The 16,734-nt window shown below is 40.3% G+C and overlaps 2 protein-coding genes across 2 annotated transcripts; both read left to right on the forward strand.

Annotated features, from left to right (window-relative positions):
• Window positions 1–9,236, forward strand: smarce1 (SWI/SNF related BAF chromatin remodeling complex subunit E1). The gene is made up of 11 exons (XM_071921082.2): window positions 1–157; window positions 1,006–1,056; window positions 1,428–1,471; window positions 1,848–1,946; window positions 2,845–2,925; window positions 3,283–3,414; window positions 3,639–3,810; window positions 6,534–6,706; window positions 6,825–6,926; window positions 7,587–7,848; window positions 7,996–9,236. Exons 2-11 carry the CDS (start codon window positions 1,050–1,052, stop codon window positions 8,202–8,204), a joined length of 1,281 nt encoding a protein of 426 aa, XP_071777183.1. The 5' UTR covers window positions 1–157; window positions 1,006–1,049; the 3' UTR covers window positions 8,205–9,236.
• A 1,695-nt stretch (window positions 9,237–10,931) lies between these two features.
• ccr7 (chemokine (C-C motif) receptor 7) lies at window positions 10,932–14,408 on the forward strand. The gene is made up of 3 exons (XM_071921097.2): window positions 10,932–11,017; window positions 12,068–12,117; window positions 12,421–14,408. Exons 1-3 carry the CDS (start codon window positions 11,002–11,004, stop codon window positions 13,495–13,497), a joined length of 1,143 nt encoding a protein of 380 aa, XP_071777198.1. The 5' UTR covers window positions 10,932–11,001; the 3' UTR covers window positions 13,498–14,408.
• The last annotated feature ends 2,326 nt before the right edge of the window (window positions 14,409–16,734 follow it).

The following is a 16,734-nucleotide window of genomic DNA, read 5'->3' on the forward strand; positions in this document are numbered from 1 at the left end:
TGGGGGTGCAATTCTGGAAGATTCTATTGGAATCTTATGAGTGGACCCCATTTCATTCGTTTATTGTGGGGACTGTTTCTCTGAGCTAGGTGGTTAGCTTCCCTGTTATATAGCCACAACGTACACACTCACTGTGGTGGGGACAAAGGGTTTTAGGGTGAGTTTGCTGGCCATCACTTTAGAATACATGCTTGCTAGCCACAAAAAAGTCTAAGGGAATTTAATGTTTTTATAGATATGTTGGTTTGACTTCCCGTTGCATGCTAATAATTTCTTAGGGATGCCATTTTTCTTTTCATTGAGGTAGCTAAGCTAGCTAGCAAGCTAGACGTCAGCCTGCTGGTACTAATACCAGCTAACGTTAATTAAGCTGATGAGCCAGCTTGCTAGCCAACTTGGTTCGCAAATCTATGGACATAACAGTACAATTGCAGTTCGGTTTAGCTTAGACATGCCTTAACTGCATTTCTTGCTGATGTTTGTTGCTAACTAGCTGGTTCGACAAGCAGAAAAAACAAATTACAGTACAATGTTACTACCAGCTAGCATTACTACTTGCTAGCTTCAAGGTAGCTAGAGCTCGTTCGTTGGGTACCGCAGAGCTCATAGTTAACGTGAACGCTGAAACCATCAATAGTCGTAACGTAAACTAATAGCGTTAGCTATTCACTAATTACCGCATTCAAACTGTTATAACACCCTTAGCACTTCATGTGCTCGCGAACAATTTAACGTTAACATGATAATTAACGCAATTTCTTGTGCTAACACTGAACGGCTAGCCAGTTGTATCCAGCAGTGTTTCCCGACTTGTCTGTGCTCATAATGTTACAGTAGTAAGCTAGAGCTAACGTAGCTGCTAGCTAACGTTAGCCAGCTGCGTTGCCTGACACTCATCATCGGCATCTCTTTGTTTTGTCCTGTGATTGAACGACCCTGTCAACCGCAGTCATCTCATCAATACCTTATACAATGCTGTCCTCCACTAAAATGTGTTTGTTACAGAGCCAATGACTGGAATAGACTGACATCCACTCCTCACTGCAAATATGTCAAGTAAGGAATTGGGTGTAATTCGGTTGTGTTAAGCTCCTTTTAGCTGATGTTACCATACATTTTCAAATACATCAAAACTGCTCTTTCCATAAAGCCAAGTGAATTGATATCACATACACTGTAACATCAAATGTGCATTGCAATCATTAACATACTGACTTTCCCTAATACAGGTCTATTTCTGCAAAATTAGATAAATGCTGGTTTTGTTTCATGTATACAAAGAAAGCATTTCTTTACGAGACTTCACTAGCAAATAGTTAAGGGTTGAATTGAGTGAAGGTTTGATCTCACCCCAAAGGATTGGGAATAGCCTATAGTTTCACTGGACTGATGCTGATGTTTCATTTGGACCTTTTCTTTCACAACAGAGAGGCCATCCTATGCCCCTCCCCCTCCCCCAGCCCCTACAACAGTAAGTATAACTAAGTGTAGCACCTAATATTAATTAGGTATCCCAAAATACTGATGTTGCCTATTTGGAGACTTCACTTTAGCATAGTTTATACCCTACCACAGAATGCCATTTAGTCTAAGAAATCAGCGTTTTGTTAAATCCATACCCTGTTATTCACACAATATGATGTGCCAATATGCCACTGCTGCTGAAATGATTATTTCCTTATAATCCCAGCATGAATGCAAGTGTCTTTATTTTGCATTTTCCCAGCTTCTTTCATGGGTTTCTTTAATTTTCCTCCTGGGCTTTACCCCCCCCCCCCCCCCCCCCCCCCCCCCCCTTCTTTTATGCCATTTCTCATTCGTGTTTCTGTCTCATTTGTTTCCATCAGCAAATGCCCAACACTACCGGGTTTGTGGGGTACAACCCATACAGCCATCTGGCCTACAACAACTACAGACTGGGAGGGAGCCAAGGCAGCAACAGTCGGGTAACGGTATGAATATTAACATAGAGAAAACAAGGTGACCGAAAATGACAGGCAGAAACAGCTGGACAAAACAAAATCTCTAGCAATTCACTTCCAGTTCGGTTTCACATGACACTGAACAATCAGACTTGCTCAGTCAAGACAAGACATTGCAGTAGCCTCTGCGAGCATCAATAGCACTGCAGCTTTTCACAAGATTGACCCTTGCTTTGTTCAGAAAGAGTGAGATTAGATGTATTTTTGCATTTTCCACTCTCCAAAGAGCAGATGCTGCAGAATGGACGGTATGGTTAGGGTTGCTCATTCCATTACAGAGACTTTCTGAAGATGTGTGTCATTTCAAACTCCCTCTGCTGCCTCCATCACAGTGCAGACTGGCTAAGAGTCCATCTGTGTGTATTCAAATACCACCTGCCTTTCAAAGTCTGCATTGCTGACAGCCATGCTAAGTAACCCATGCCATCAGTGTTGCCATGGCATTACAGACTCGCTGCTCGGCATGGCTCTGGCTGCTGAGCAGTAATTCAGTCGCTGCATGCAAGCTGTGGTTGGCTGACTCTGATAATGGCATTATGTCTCGCAGTGGGCAAATCTCAGCTTAAGTGAGATTTTTGTGGGTTTTTTTCCTAGTCAGTGCTATTCCATTGTACTCTGTGGGGTTCCTGACTTTTGTTTGGCCTCAAACTGTCATTAATTAAGTGAAGTTTATTGAACTGATAAGAAATGACTCTGATGCATCATTTTGGATAATTTTATGTCAGATTACACAGCCGTGTGCTTGCATGTCGTTCTATGAGCTATTTCTCAGCCTAGTTTAGTGGGAGTGTGTTTAAATGGTTGCCTAATCACTCAACAACCACCATGTTCTAAGATGACACTCCTTTTCTTACCTTCCCAGAATTCCTCTGGAATAAATATTCCAAAGCCACCCAAGCCACCTGATAAGCCATTGATGCCATATATGAGATATAGTCGAAAGGTAAGTGAATGACGTGTAATTGCTTTCTTTTGCACCATCATGTTCTTTATTACAAGACAAAGATTCTTTGCTTTTAAGATATTCCATCAGCTCAGAGTAAGTAAGCTATAAATAATGTTTCAGACTCTAGTAGTAGTTCATGGAGGTAGGTGTGAAACTAGATATTAAGCCAGGCCAGAAAAAGATATATAGCTAGGACAGTCCACACCAGATAGTGGGATTTATCAACTTGGAGATGGAGCTTAAACCACACGGCCTCCTCTGGTTTGTGACCTCTCTGCAAACAGATAACCATTTATAGCCCCTCCAACCCAACCCAACCCAACCCCACACCCCATGTCTGGTTCTCATCACCAGGTTTGGGATCAAGTAAAAGCCTCCAATCCTGATCTGAAGCTATGGGAAATTGGGAAGATAATCGGTGGCATGTGGAGGGACCTCACTGATGAGGAGAAACAGGATTATTTGAATGACTACGAAGCAGAGAAGGTTGGTTGTTTTACAAGGGGTGTTTATGGTGTTTTCTGATGGGTGACCAATAGATGTGCCTCCAACAGTTGCTGGTCCCTCCAGTCATCATTCCTTCCTTTCTAACAATCCTGAGTAAACCTCTTTCCTTGTCTTGTCGTAGTTGAACAGAATTGAGCGCCCACGTGTTACGTCTGCTTGCCTTCTCCGTTTCCTTGTCATTCCTATCATCTCTCCCACCGTAGATTGAGTATAATGAGAGCATGAAGGCCTATCACAACTCCCCGGCCTACCTGGCCTACGTCAATGCAAAGAGCCGTGCTGAGGCAGCTCTAGAGGAGGAGAGCCGACAGAGGCAGTCCAGACTGGACAAGGGCGAGCCTTATATGAGCATTCAGCCGGCTGAGGATCCAGATGGTAAGGCCCCTCCGCTAAATGCTTACCCTCCAAAGGTTTAGAGCACTGTCACAGAGCTGTAATTACAGTAGCACGACCACACAGAGTTGCCAGTCCGCACACCCAGAGACTGTATTATCTTATTCCCTCCTCCTACACTGCTGCAACCTTCCACATTTGTGGTAGTGCTACCTTTGAAAAGCCATTTTTGCTTTTAAGCTGCAAAATGCATCATCAAATACTTTAAAATATACAACTGCTTAAATTGTATTCTTAAAGTATTCTTAACATTGGTTTAGGCATAATTGCATAATGCACAATCTGACAGACTGACACACACACACACACACACACACACACACACGTTAGACATACAAGTCAGAAGTAGACATGAGTTACACCCACCTCAAGGAAATGATCCTTGTCTGGGGTCTGGCTTGGTTTCAGTAGAAGATAATGATGTACAGGAAAACTGCAGATAAAACCCATTGCTATTTAGAAACACCCTAGACCATAAAAATGTCAGAGCCATTATCCCGGTGGGTTATGTTCTCAACAAACTGCACGTACGTTCACAATTAAACAAGATTTACCCCTCCAGGTGGTTACACATTCAAAGATTGGGCTGAGCTAGTTAAAGAGTTGCACCAGTCTAATATTGCCTTTAGCTCATTACCAGCATCAGTTCACACCAGTTGAAAGGCTCTGGTCACCTTTAATAAATACAGTCTTAAAAACAGTCTTCGTCTCTTAATAGCTACACCATTTCTATTCCTGTTCTATTCCTAATAGCATCAAAAACAACTTAAAGAGCTACACTGCTTGTTTGTTATTTCTGATGGATGAGAATAGGTGAATGAAACTAATGAATCTAACCAGCAAATGAACACAAGCTATTGGTTGAAGGTTTTTCTTAGGGCGGGTGTAATGTAATGTAATTGGGGCGGGTGTGATGTAATATCCAGTTAAGCCTGCTGGAGGTGCCCTGGTATTACTTAAGTGAAACATCTGTAATCGGGAGTGCCCACTTGATCACCCGAATAACCTGAAACAACATAAATAAAATAGAGGGACAGTCTTGCGCCAAAAGCAACTGTGCGGAAATGTCTGTTCCCACACATTAATGACACTAAATACTATTGAATTCCCATTTGTGGACTAAAGGTAAAACTGACACTCACGCAGTGCTTTCAGAAAGTATTCAACTCGCTTTTTTCACATGTTGTGATGTTACAGCCTGAATTCAAAATGGATTTAATTAGGTTGTTTGGTCACTGATGTACACTTCAGCCACACCACAAACTTAAAATTGAAAAGCTGAAATGTTTGAGTCAGTAAATATAAAACCCATTTGCAGTGACACTCAAAATTGAGTTAGTTCTTTGAATGTCCGTGAGATGTTGCTACAATTTGCCTGTACAATTCAGACAGAATTTCGAAGAGGCATAAATCTTAAGTGTTTGGAGTTCACAAGACATGTGAAAGACTGAGAACATGAGGTAAATGATTCTGTGGTCTAATTAAAAGAAAATTGAACTCTTCAGCTGTAAAGTGCTATGTCTGGTGGAAACCGATGACAGGTCATCACCATTCATATTGCTTCAGTGCCAAAGACCTTAAATTGGTGCAATGTTCTAACAGGGCAATGACACTAAGCATACACACTCTAAAAAAGAATGTCATTTTTAACATGTGTGTCTTCTTTGGAGTAGCACACATTTGCGTTACTTTTCAACACAACATATGCTAATGACAATCCATTTTAACACAACATATGCTGTTACGTATGCTTAACGTGTTGAAAAGTAACACAAATGTGTGTTGTCCCAAAGAAGACACACACAAAATGACACATTTCTTTTAGGAGTACAGCCAAATCAACACCGGAATGGCTGCAGGAAAAGAATGTGAAAGTCCATGAGTAGCCCACCAAAGCCAAGACATGAATCGCGTCTTCCCATTTAACATGACTGAGCTTAAGCAGATCTCCAAAGAAGAATGAAAAAAAAAACCCTGATACAACCGGATACACACAAATCCAAGAAAGGATGCAAAGCTCTAATCACTGCCAAAGGTGCTTCTAAAAAAGTACTGACTCAAGAGGGTTGAATACTTATTTAAATGAGATATTTCTGTATTTCATCTTAAATACATTTGCAAACATTTCTAAAAAATCTCTTCACTTGTCATTATGAGGTATTTTGTGTAGAATGTTGAAGTTTGACTTCAGGCTGCAGCACCACAAAATGGAAAAAGTCAAGGGGGTTGAATATTCTCTTAAGGCTCTGTAGATTGAGCTGTATTTGGATGTTCACTTACTTTACCATCATCCTGTATTTATAAAGCAAAAGAGTATACATTTACAACAAAGCTTAACATTTGTTGGCGAATGAAAATTGTAGCCTACATCTTGAACCTTCTGCCCACATACAGTGGGTTATAATTAACCGCTTGTCCCATTCATCACAACAATGAGGGCTCTGCTTTGCTTAAGGTTGTTTTTTGACATAATTGTCTATACTTAACTCTGTATAAATACTGAACAATAGCCTCCTGATGTTTTTAGTGTCTCAATACAACACTATTTGCATAATTTTGTTCAATTTGTATCCTGAAACCTCTCATAGTCTTGTTAATGGAAACTGTGCAACACGTATCCATTTACAGTTTGCCTTTTGACAGGTGTATGAAAATATATTACCTAAACAGCCACAAAAAGCCAAATGCTTTTTTCATGTCTTCAGATTACGATGATGGATTCTCCATAAAGCACTCGGCTGCGGCTCGTTTCCAGCGCAACCACCGTTTGATCAGTGAGATCCTTAGTGAGAGCGTAGTCCCAGATGTGCGCTCAGTTGTAACCACTGCTCGCATGCAGGTCCTCAAGCGCCAGGTCCAGTCTTTGATGGTGCACCAGGTATGACCAAATTCTGGTCTCTGGGTCTTCCATAATCGCAGCATATGGAATACGACACCTTGGTTTTGTATTGATTGATAAAGTAATAACACTGGTGCCTGTGTGTCTTGGGTCACAGAGAAAGCTGGAGGCAGAGTTGCTTCAGATTGAAGACCGCCACCAGGACAAGAAAAGGAAATTCATTGAAGCCACAGAGTCTTTCACAAACGAGCTCAAAAGGGTATGGTATCTTTTACATTGAGTTTGGTCATCACTTACTCGCACGCAAGCTTCATTTTGCATGGTTTACTGTACAGAGTTCAGCTCTGGTGGTGCGGCAGGCTAGGTCTGCCTTACAGCCACCATCTGCTGCTAACTCCATCCACATGCTCTGGCATACATATAGCTGTCATCATTTACAATTTGTAGCCCCAATAATACAGTTGTTCTGAAATGAGATGCAGCACTCTGTTCTTGAATGCATTGTCCACTGTATACAACAGGCGGCGCTATTTGTCCTTTACAGAGCTTTATAAACTGTCTATCCACTGATGGAGAAGGAGCATTTTCAAGTCTGAGCATGCAGTGAATTTCTATTGTAGTGCATTTGTGTATGAAACAGAACTCTATGCTCCATTAAGTTAATCAGTGGCACAAAATAAGTTGTTCCTTTCTGGCCAAACTGCAAATCTGGAGCACACCATAATTTTCAGCTAAAAGGTGATTATAAACCTAACCTTTATCTAACACCAACCTTGTGAGAAATGCCGAAACTAAACCTCATATAGTGAATAAAGTATAATTTTCATTAGCAGAAATTTTCAAGAACACTGTAATTCTTTTTACCTGGTGGCTTGGCCAATAAGTTGAAACCCCCATTACTATCCCTCCCTCCACCCAGCTGTGCTGTATGAAAGTGGAGGTGGACATGGAGAAGATTTCTGCAGAGATTGCTGCAGCAGAGGAGGCATCCCGCAAACGGATGGCTGAGCGTGAGAAGGAAGCAGGAGACCAAAGTGCTCGAGAAGCTCCCACCTGTGTCTTAGCAGAGGAAGAAAAACACATTTGTGCAACGCATGGCAACAAATCCCAGCAGAATTCTCTCAGTGAAAGCAGCAACAAGGAAGGCGAGGACACAGAAACCAACCCCATGGATGCCACAGGTGGGCTGCAGTAGCCTTACACATCAGTGGCTTTGGTGCTTTTTGGTTCACTGACTAAACCTTTTCTTGTGTGGCTACAGTGGCTTCAAGTTCTTTAGCATCAATCCATTTTTAATGCTGTAACTTCTCCTTGTTTCATTGATCCAGGGAAGCCGAAGGCCTCAGAGGAGCTGGAGGCTCACCCAGGCAGTGAGGGGGGGGCTTCGGAGGACAAGGAGAGTGTTACAGAGGGAGCCATGGAGGAGGGCACCAGTGACAGTAACACAGGCTCGGAGACCACCTCCGCTCAGACAGAAGACGCCCCGCCTAGCGAGCCATCTTCAGAGGGGCCCAGCAGAGCACGAGCAGCCCACTGAGTCAGCCCGACTGTCTTTGAACTGTAAGGCCGTCATAACGTCCATTGGCCTCCGATATCATCCTCTGATAACATATATTGCACAGTATCATCTCAATTTGTCAAAGCATATGAGAAGTGTTCAAATGAGCTCAATTTTATAAAACAAGCCTGAGGCAAAGATTCTGTTTTTAGTGAGTCTGAAAAAATCTAGGCTTCTAAACGTGTGCTGATTACAAATAGATGAAAAATTTAAAGCACTTGAAGCCTACAACGCAATGGTCCTGTCTAAAATCAATGGCTGCTAAGTGCGCCACAAAAGCCTATGTGAAAGCACTACATTTCCCCCACAGGCCTCAGTGCCAGATGGAAGAAACCATACAACCCCTCCTCAGCACATATGAATACATATCTCCTGTCTTATTCTCTAGCACTAAGTCTGGCAGATCCCAGATCATCGCGAATTAAGACTGGCTATATATAAAAAACAAACAAACTGTCACATGGAAAAAACATTGTTCAGTGTTATATTTAACTTTGTCCTTTGTATTGTAATGTCATTGTTGCTTTCTTTGTTATTTTTGCATGTTGCTATTTTTTTTAAATAAGTTTGCTTAATTGTGAAGAGTGGAGTGGGGTGACCATCTCCTAGGCAGGAGAATTTTTGTTTACTCTCCGTATCAGTATTAAAGTGACAGTATTGTCTCAGGAGTTTGTAGTCACTAGTAGTAGTTTTTTGTTATTTATTATCAGCATTTTATTATACTTGTGTATTGGTTGTCCTGGGGCCCAGTCCACCCTTAAGTATGTCACAAGATCATCAATGCTGTACAATGCTCAACTACCAGTGTTCTCAAGTTTGCTAGCTGTCAATCAAATCAAAAGCAGTACGCTTAGAACATCTCTGTGTTATGTTATTATCAATATTGCAATTTTCAGCAGAAAACTTTTAAATGTAATTGTGTACACAGTGTTACAAGGTTTGCTTAAACATGAATTTTCATCTTGTCGTAAAGCAGCTTGAAGAACAGTCAAAAACATGCAGTCTTAAAATGAATTTCCTTTGACATATTTATACCAATAAACTTTTCTACCCTGAGCTATCGTTTTGATTGTTTTCCAAAATGTTTTTTTATGCAGTGTCACAATAATGTTAAATTAAAAGTATGATGTAAATGTATATTTATAGTATAAGTATACATAATCTAAAATGTATAAGTATATGATGAGGGTACACTTGCACAGGTCATGATCAGAGTACAAAGTATGTAGTAAATATGCAATGGGTTGTCATAAAAGAATCAAACATTATTTGCTGCAGGCATGATGTGTTTGCTAAACATTCATCCTCTGCAACAGGCAGGTAAGGGAAGTGGTAAGATGAGAAGGAATTGTACTGATTTCCTGTTTTCAGTATACAGTATAACTACCATTCCTCCCAATTGTGTTCAAGAATATTTTGTTTTGTTGCACACTTACAAATTAAGTATTCTTGCCAAATGGACTGAGGTAGAAGAGATTTAAGAGATTTAATCTTGCATGTGACGTTTCAGCTACTCTCGTGCGTAGTAGTGATGAGATTTGCCACTGCTTTAATGTTAATGTGAAGCCTTTGCCCTGCACTAGCAAGCCATGTGATGTGCTCTGTGGTTTGTAAGTGAAAACTTGAACCCACAACCACATTGATGTACAGGTGTGCAGCAGCCTGTGCAAAACGTCTGAGTGCAGGTGGGTGAGAGTAGTTTTCAAGACCTGCTTTCCTGTCCAAAACACAACTCATTGTCTCCATAATGTATGTACAACAATGTACTGCAATAAAATCAGACGCTATGATAAATACAGCTGAAATTGCAATGTGTGACTGAATAACTCGCCATATGAAAAACAAATTTAGATTGATGTTTCAAGAAGAACAAGCTGTCTCATCAACTTTCAAGTTATTTTTTTCCTGTGCATAGTTTAGACAAATTTGGATATGAAGTACGCTTTTGCCACTACTATTACATATTTGAACACATCGGAAATCAAACACTCATAATAGAATCTACATTTTGTAGGGTATATATTGGGTGTATGGCTACATTGGCTGTTTTGATACATATGTCACCATTGTTGTATCATCTACTTATTCATAGGTAGGAAAGCATTACATACTTGGCCTTCCAGTGAGTTCAATTCTGTTCACTGTAGTATGGGGTTTTTAACAGTCATAGTGTCACTCATCTATCAGACTGTGACTAGTAATTCTGCTGGAAGTTTTTACTCATGTAGGGTATTCACCTGTGTGACATGTATTGTTTTTCGTGGCAGACATTGTTTTTCTTCACCAAAATGTATTGGTACAATACACTTTAATGTTATTATTTGTACCTGCCCCCCCCCAAAAAAACAACAAAACAAAAAAAACAACAACATTCAGGCACCTAACAAAGCAATGAACTTTCAAGTAAGTGGTTAATTCTTACCACTGTGGTCAGTCACTAACAGCACCATGCTATTCTTAGAGTACTTTTGTTTAGGTGCTAAGACAATGGTTTAGTTTCGTTTATTTCAACAACTGTGATCTATTTTACATATTTTAATATACATTGGAGTACCAAGAATTGTTTAATTTACTGCTTTCAATCACAAAGCACATGACATTTTGGTTGGAGCATGTGGTTACTTCTCACATGATACTTGAGGGTTGAGGAGAAACAGAAAGATGTATGAACATTGGTTGTGCTTCAAGGGGGAAATACCAACATCAAATAGAGACACTTGCCTTATCTGTGTTCATTGGCTTCATCTGCAGCATAGTCGACAGTCTAACAGTCAGCATGACCTCTGTCAACGGTGAGTGCCATACCACGATTTAACAAAGTTTCCATGACAAGGGTGTAGTGTTAGCGGTCTGGTGAATTCACGTGTAGCGTAAAAAAAAAAAACAGCCATCAAAATGGTGGCATTTTAAATGTAGTAGATAAAACATTTGACATACTGTTGTAATCACTCCCAGGTAGTAACCATGGCTGTAATCCTTGGATTATGTAATCTGATTCCAAAAAAGTAAGTCTAAATTAGATTTTAAGTGTGTAATCTATTAATATGAATAATCAGATGACATGTATTATTACAATTATGAAAAAAGGGAGACTGATATAAAAAATACTGTCTTAGCCTACCTAATCACTGATTTTTTGAGTATTTTATTGTATGTTGAAGGTTTGTGTGTGATATTACACCTATTAGTTTTGTTAGTGGTGCTTTGTTATAGTCAACTATGGGTAGTAAGCAGACATTACCACACTTTTCCAAAATATAAATGCTCAGCATACAGAGGCAAAACACATCAGGCCAACTCAGTAACTGATTACTTTTCATGGCAAGGTAATCAATAATCAGCCAACATTACTTTTTCGGCGTAATCTACCCAACACTGCCACTGCTCAGTACTAATCTAGCTTGATATTATCTTTCAAACCAATTACATGCTAAATTAGATTACTGTGTCATCTTCTTTGCCAAACAATAACTTTTGACATCGGTTTCCTACAAGTAAGGACATACAAGTAGGGATTTTATCAGCTGGAACAGAGTTAATGACTAGATAACTGTGTCTAATGACTACATTACCGTGTCAACAATGCTTGTCATGGGTAGACATGACCTTTGTTAAAAATAGGGAACTAGGCATTTATTCTATGCGCTAATTTAACACCACATAGCCACAGTGTGCACAGCATTTCTAACACCCAAGCCAACTTGCAGCAATGCACAGTAAGTATTATTCTCTACAAATGCATTACTGTTTATCATTCACAATATACTCCTCATTCAGGGAATTGTCAACCACATATTATCATAGTGTTAGTCTTCTAATTCTTAATTTAATCTGATTTTCAGATTTCCGAATCCTTCTAACAGCTCTACTGATATGGATGCTGAATTTTAAGGTAAGAAAAAACCCCCACAATCTATTCTTTTTTACCAAAGTGCAGTAGATCTATTTCTTTTTTTTTCTCTCAAGTAAACCCACAAGTAACATCATGTGCTTGTACTATATGTCTGGCCAGTGTATCCACATAGACTTGAAAACAGCAGGCTGGTTACTATCCACAGCACGATTTCCTCTAAGGAAGTGGTAAAGGTGTATGAAAAAAACGGGGGCAGTGTAGCAACAGCTAATAACCTGCTTATTTGCATAGGCTTTTACTTGCTTCATTTTGATATTTTAGTCTCACTGTCTTTGATTCCAGACATGCTCATCTCAAGAAGGAGAGAATATGACCACCACAGTGGACTACGATTATAGCGAGTCCACCGAGCCCAGTCCGGATTATGGTACATACGTCACGCAGTGTGTTAAAGAATCCAACCGCAAATTCCGCCTCTGGTTCATGCCTACCTTCTACTCCATCATCTGCTTCCTGGGGCTGCTGGGGAACATACTGGTAATCCTCACCTTCTTCTACTTCAAGCGTCTGAAGACCATGACCGATGTGTACCTGCTCAACCTGTCGTTTGCAGACCTGCTCTTTGCTCTGTCGCTCCCCTTCTGGGCAGCCAATTCCATGACAAAATGGGAGCTGGGCCCGGTTGTGTGCAAGGCCATGCACACCATTTACAAGGTCAGCTTCTACAGCAGCATGCTCCTCCTCTCTTGCATCAGTGTGGACAGGTACTTCGCCATCGCCAAGGCCGTCTCTGCTCACCGCCACCGCTCCCAGGCAGTGTTTTTCAGCAAGGTGTCATCAGCTATGATCTGGGCAATGGCGCTGATTTTCTCTCTACCGGAGATGACATACACCACCATCATTAACAAAACCTGCACTCCTTACACCGGCAACAAGGACCAGCTCCGTGTCAGCATCCAGACAAGCCAGATTGTCTTGGGTTTTGCCATGCCGCTCCTGGTCATGGGCTTCTGCTACAGCGTCATTGTTCAGACCCTGTGCCAGGCCCGCAGCTTTGAACGGAATAAGGCTATCAAGGTCATCTTCGCTGTGGTGGCTGTGTTCCTGCTCTGCCAGGTGCCTTACAACATCGTCCTGTTTTTGACCACGCTTGACGCAGCCAATGGGGGCAGCACAGACTGCAACTATGACAACAGCCTCCTCTACGCCACTGATGTCACTCAGTGTCTGGCCTTCCTGAGGTGCTGCCTGAACCCCTTTGTCTACGCCTTTATTGGTGTGAAGTTTCGCCATGACCTGCTGAAGCTACTGAAGGACTTGGGCTGCATGAGCCAGGAGAGGTTCTTCAGGTACACCTGTGGCAGGAGGAGGAGCTCAGCGGCCACAGACACCGAGACCACCACCACGTTCTCGCCCTAAAACTACCAATAAAGCTTCTGTACCATATGTTTCACCATGGACAATAACCTATCGACTGTCGAACCTATCGACTGTTCAAACCTATCAAACTGTCAAAAAGTTAAGCATCTATTCCAACCTGATGACAACTAGTTGTGGTTTTTTAAGTGTTGATTATTCCAGCTAAATAAGACTATCACATTAGGCTTCAGTTAGGCTTATTCCTAATTACTATTCTAAGTAATGCATTGGCTATATTGCTATTTATATTACAAACCTGGAATTACTAAAAGCTACCTTGAGAAGTCTTTTGAAAAGTATAAGTTACTGTCTTCTGTTATCTCTTCTTTGCATGCATGGTATGTCACTTAAAGTGATGTTGAACTTTGGCAGTACTTTGGGTTGTGTAGCTTCCTGGCTATGATATACCGGTAACCAAAATCTTATAGCACATAAACGAATGCGAACATCCGACCGGATTTCAGTGTTACATTTATTCAAACTGAAAGGTTTAATAAACATGAAGAAAGCGCTTCACTTAAAAACAATTCAGCAGAATGACTAGTTTTATTTATATATTGTCAGAATCTGCTTTCTTTATGTTTATTTGCTAGAAGTGTGATTTTCAGAGAGAAAAAAACGCAATTCTCCAATCGTCTCCATCAGAGCACCGGAGCAACAGATAACAGAGAATCACAGATTTTGGGGTTATATCATGGCCAACACAACCCAAGGTACTACCAAAGTTCAACATCACTTTAAAACTTACCAAAATATCTATAGTCCTGCTGCTCAAATATTTACTGTGCACCACCGTCATGTTCATCTAACCAATAGAAAAACCTCAGTTCTATCCTATTGTTCTTTGATCTTTTCTGTATTGTACATTATATTTGTAACATTGTAAAAACAATTAAACGAGATTGAATACACTCTGTAGCAAAACTTTGGATTTACTAACACTGTATTCAGACATCAAAAATATTAAAACACTGCATTAACAACATTAATGTGGATTAAAAAAGACAGATCAAACTTACAACACTAGGGTGGCAGAAAACAGGCTGAGAGGAGGCCAAAAGTACAGCAGTCCATAGAGGACATACTTAAAAAAATGTTTTCTCTTTTGTTATGCCAAGATAACGACTTAATTATCTAGTTATTCCGACAAAACAAGTCGTTTTCTCATCATAACGTGTTAATTATCTTGTTATCATGACAAAACAAAAGCCATTTTATGTATGTCCTCTATGGACTGCCATAGTTCCTAAAAAGGCCAGATTCGACACTTTCCTTCGAAGGTGACGGACACTGCTATGGTAATAAGAAAAACAAAATGCAATTTCTGCCTGTGATAAAGCGTGGTCAAAATAAAAACGGATCCGCTCGTCCATTTTTTGGCTTCTTGCAACAATCTAGAATGAATTCACAGTCACACAATATCATTTCATTATGACCAGAAAACAACTTTTGTTTTGTCATGGTAATGAGATGATTAAGTGGTTATCTCAACATAACAAAAGAGAAAAAAAGGTTTATGTATGTCCTCTATGGACTGCCGTACAAAAGTCTTCAGTTCAATTCCCCATACTTATTTTGGCTTTGGCTTATTTTGGCTACCCTGTCATACTCTGTCGTCACTTTTTGCAGCTAAGCAACCACTGTTTTCGGGTGTGTTGAAATCCATTTTGGACAGTTTTGGACTCAATCGGCCACTGTGCCGATGGGATGTAATTTAGTTTCCTGCTCGGTCAGTAATAATAATAATAATAATTAGGGCTGCAGCTATCGATTATTTTAGTAATCGAGTATTCTACCGATTATTCCATCGATTAATCGAGTAATCGGATAAGAAATACTTTTGCTTTATTAAAGAGCAATAGTAAATATACAAAAGAGAAAAGCTGTCCGCACGAAGCTGTCCATACGGCACTGTGATTTACTGAAAACGAGGTGAAATAATTATTATTATTGATATTTATTACTAGGCCTAAATATCATACAAGTTCATAAGACTGGCTAATGTACATTTATTTACTATGTTGAAGGGTTGCCCTACACCTGCTGACCCTACTCACTGCAATCAAACTAAACTGAATATACCTGCTGTATTGGACTGGTGCATTTTAGGCTCCAATTGCTACTTACACCACCTGATATTTTGCTTTCTGGGGTATTTTATGCATCACTGTGAGGGGAGTAGGTGTGTGTGTGTGTGTGTGTGTGTGTGTGTGTGTGTGTGTGTGTGCATGTGTATGTGTGTGTGACTATCATAATAATAACATGAATGAAGCTCAGGCTTTCACAAATTGACTGCAGCATTTTATTTTCTGTGGTTATTTTCTTGAGCAAAACTTAGCTAACTTAGGGACATCATAACTAGCCACCATATTGATTTACGTTCTTAACTAGCCATTACATATAGCCATAATTAACGTGCATTCTTTACTAGCCTTCATCTCATCCCGTTTTAATATTAAGTGCTGACTCCGCCCACCCGGCCAGTTTCGGCGTACGCCGGTAGCAATTACAAGTGGACCCTATTCTACAGTCCCTGCTCTCAGCAGAGGGAGGGGGCTACACTGTGTGTGGGAAACGGTGTGATCGTCAGACCTCTCTGGATTAGACAAGCAAGTAGAGAAAACCGGCATCAGCCGAACCAATTTATTGCCAAATGCTTTGGGATTCAACACATTAACATTGCTTCCCATGGTCAGAAAAAGTCGGCAGATTTGTCGCTAGTCGCTTTTGAGAAATAAAGTCGCCAGGGGGGTCTGAAAAGTCGCTAAGTCTAGCGACAAAGTCGCCAAGTTGGCAACACTGGATCCGAAACTTTGGACACTTTCTGTCGTTTTCTCTGGCCTGTCTCTTCTCTTCGCCCCTCGCTATTTTCTCTCTCTTTCTCCAGCGCGTTGTGCAACAGTAATAATCATCCGTGCGAAACACTGAGTGTGTATATAGTTATATGGATTAAACGAAGCTTCGATGCAAAGAATTTGCATTGATGATTTTTAGTAATCGAGTTACTCGAGTTTCTCGAGGAATCGTTTCAGCCCTAATAATAATAATAATAATGATAACCTTTACTTATATAGCACTTTTCAACACACAGTTACAAAGCACTTTACAAAAGAGTAAAAAACAAAACAAAATCAACAGAAAAAACAATTAAAGATAGAAACATAAAAGCAAGGCAAGATATATAAAAGTAAACCATAAGAGGGAGATAAACATTTTTTTTTTAATAAAAGATCATTA

This window comes from Centroberyx gerrardi, chromosome 3 (genome assembly GCF_048128805.1).
Source record: "Centroberyx gerrardi isolate f3 chromosome 3, fCenGer3.hap1.cur.20231027, whole genome shotgun sequence".
Lineage (NCBI taxonomy): Eukaryota > Metazoa > Chordata > Actinopteri > Beryciformes > Berycidae > Centroberyx > Centroberyx gerrardi.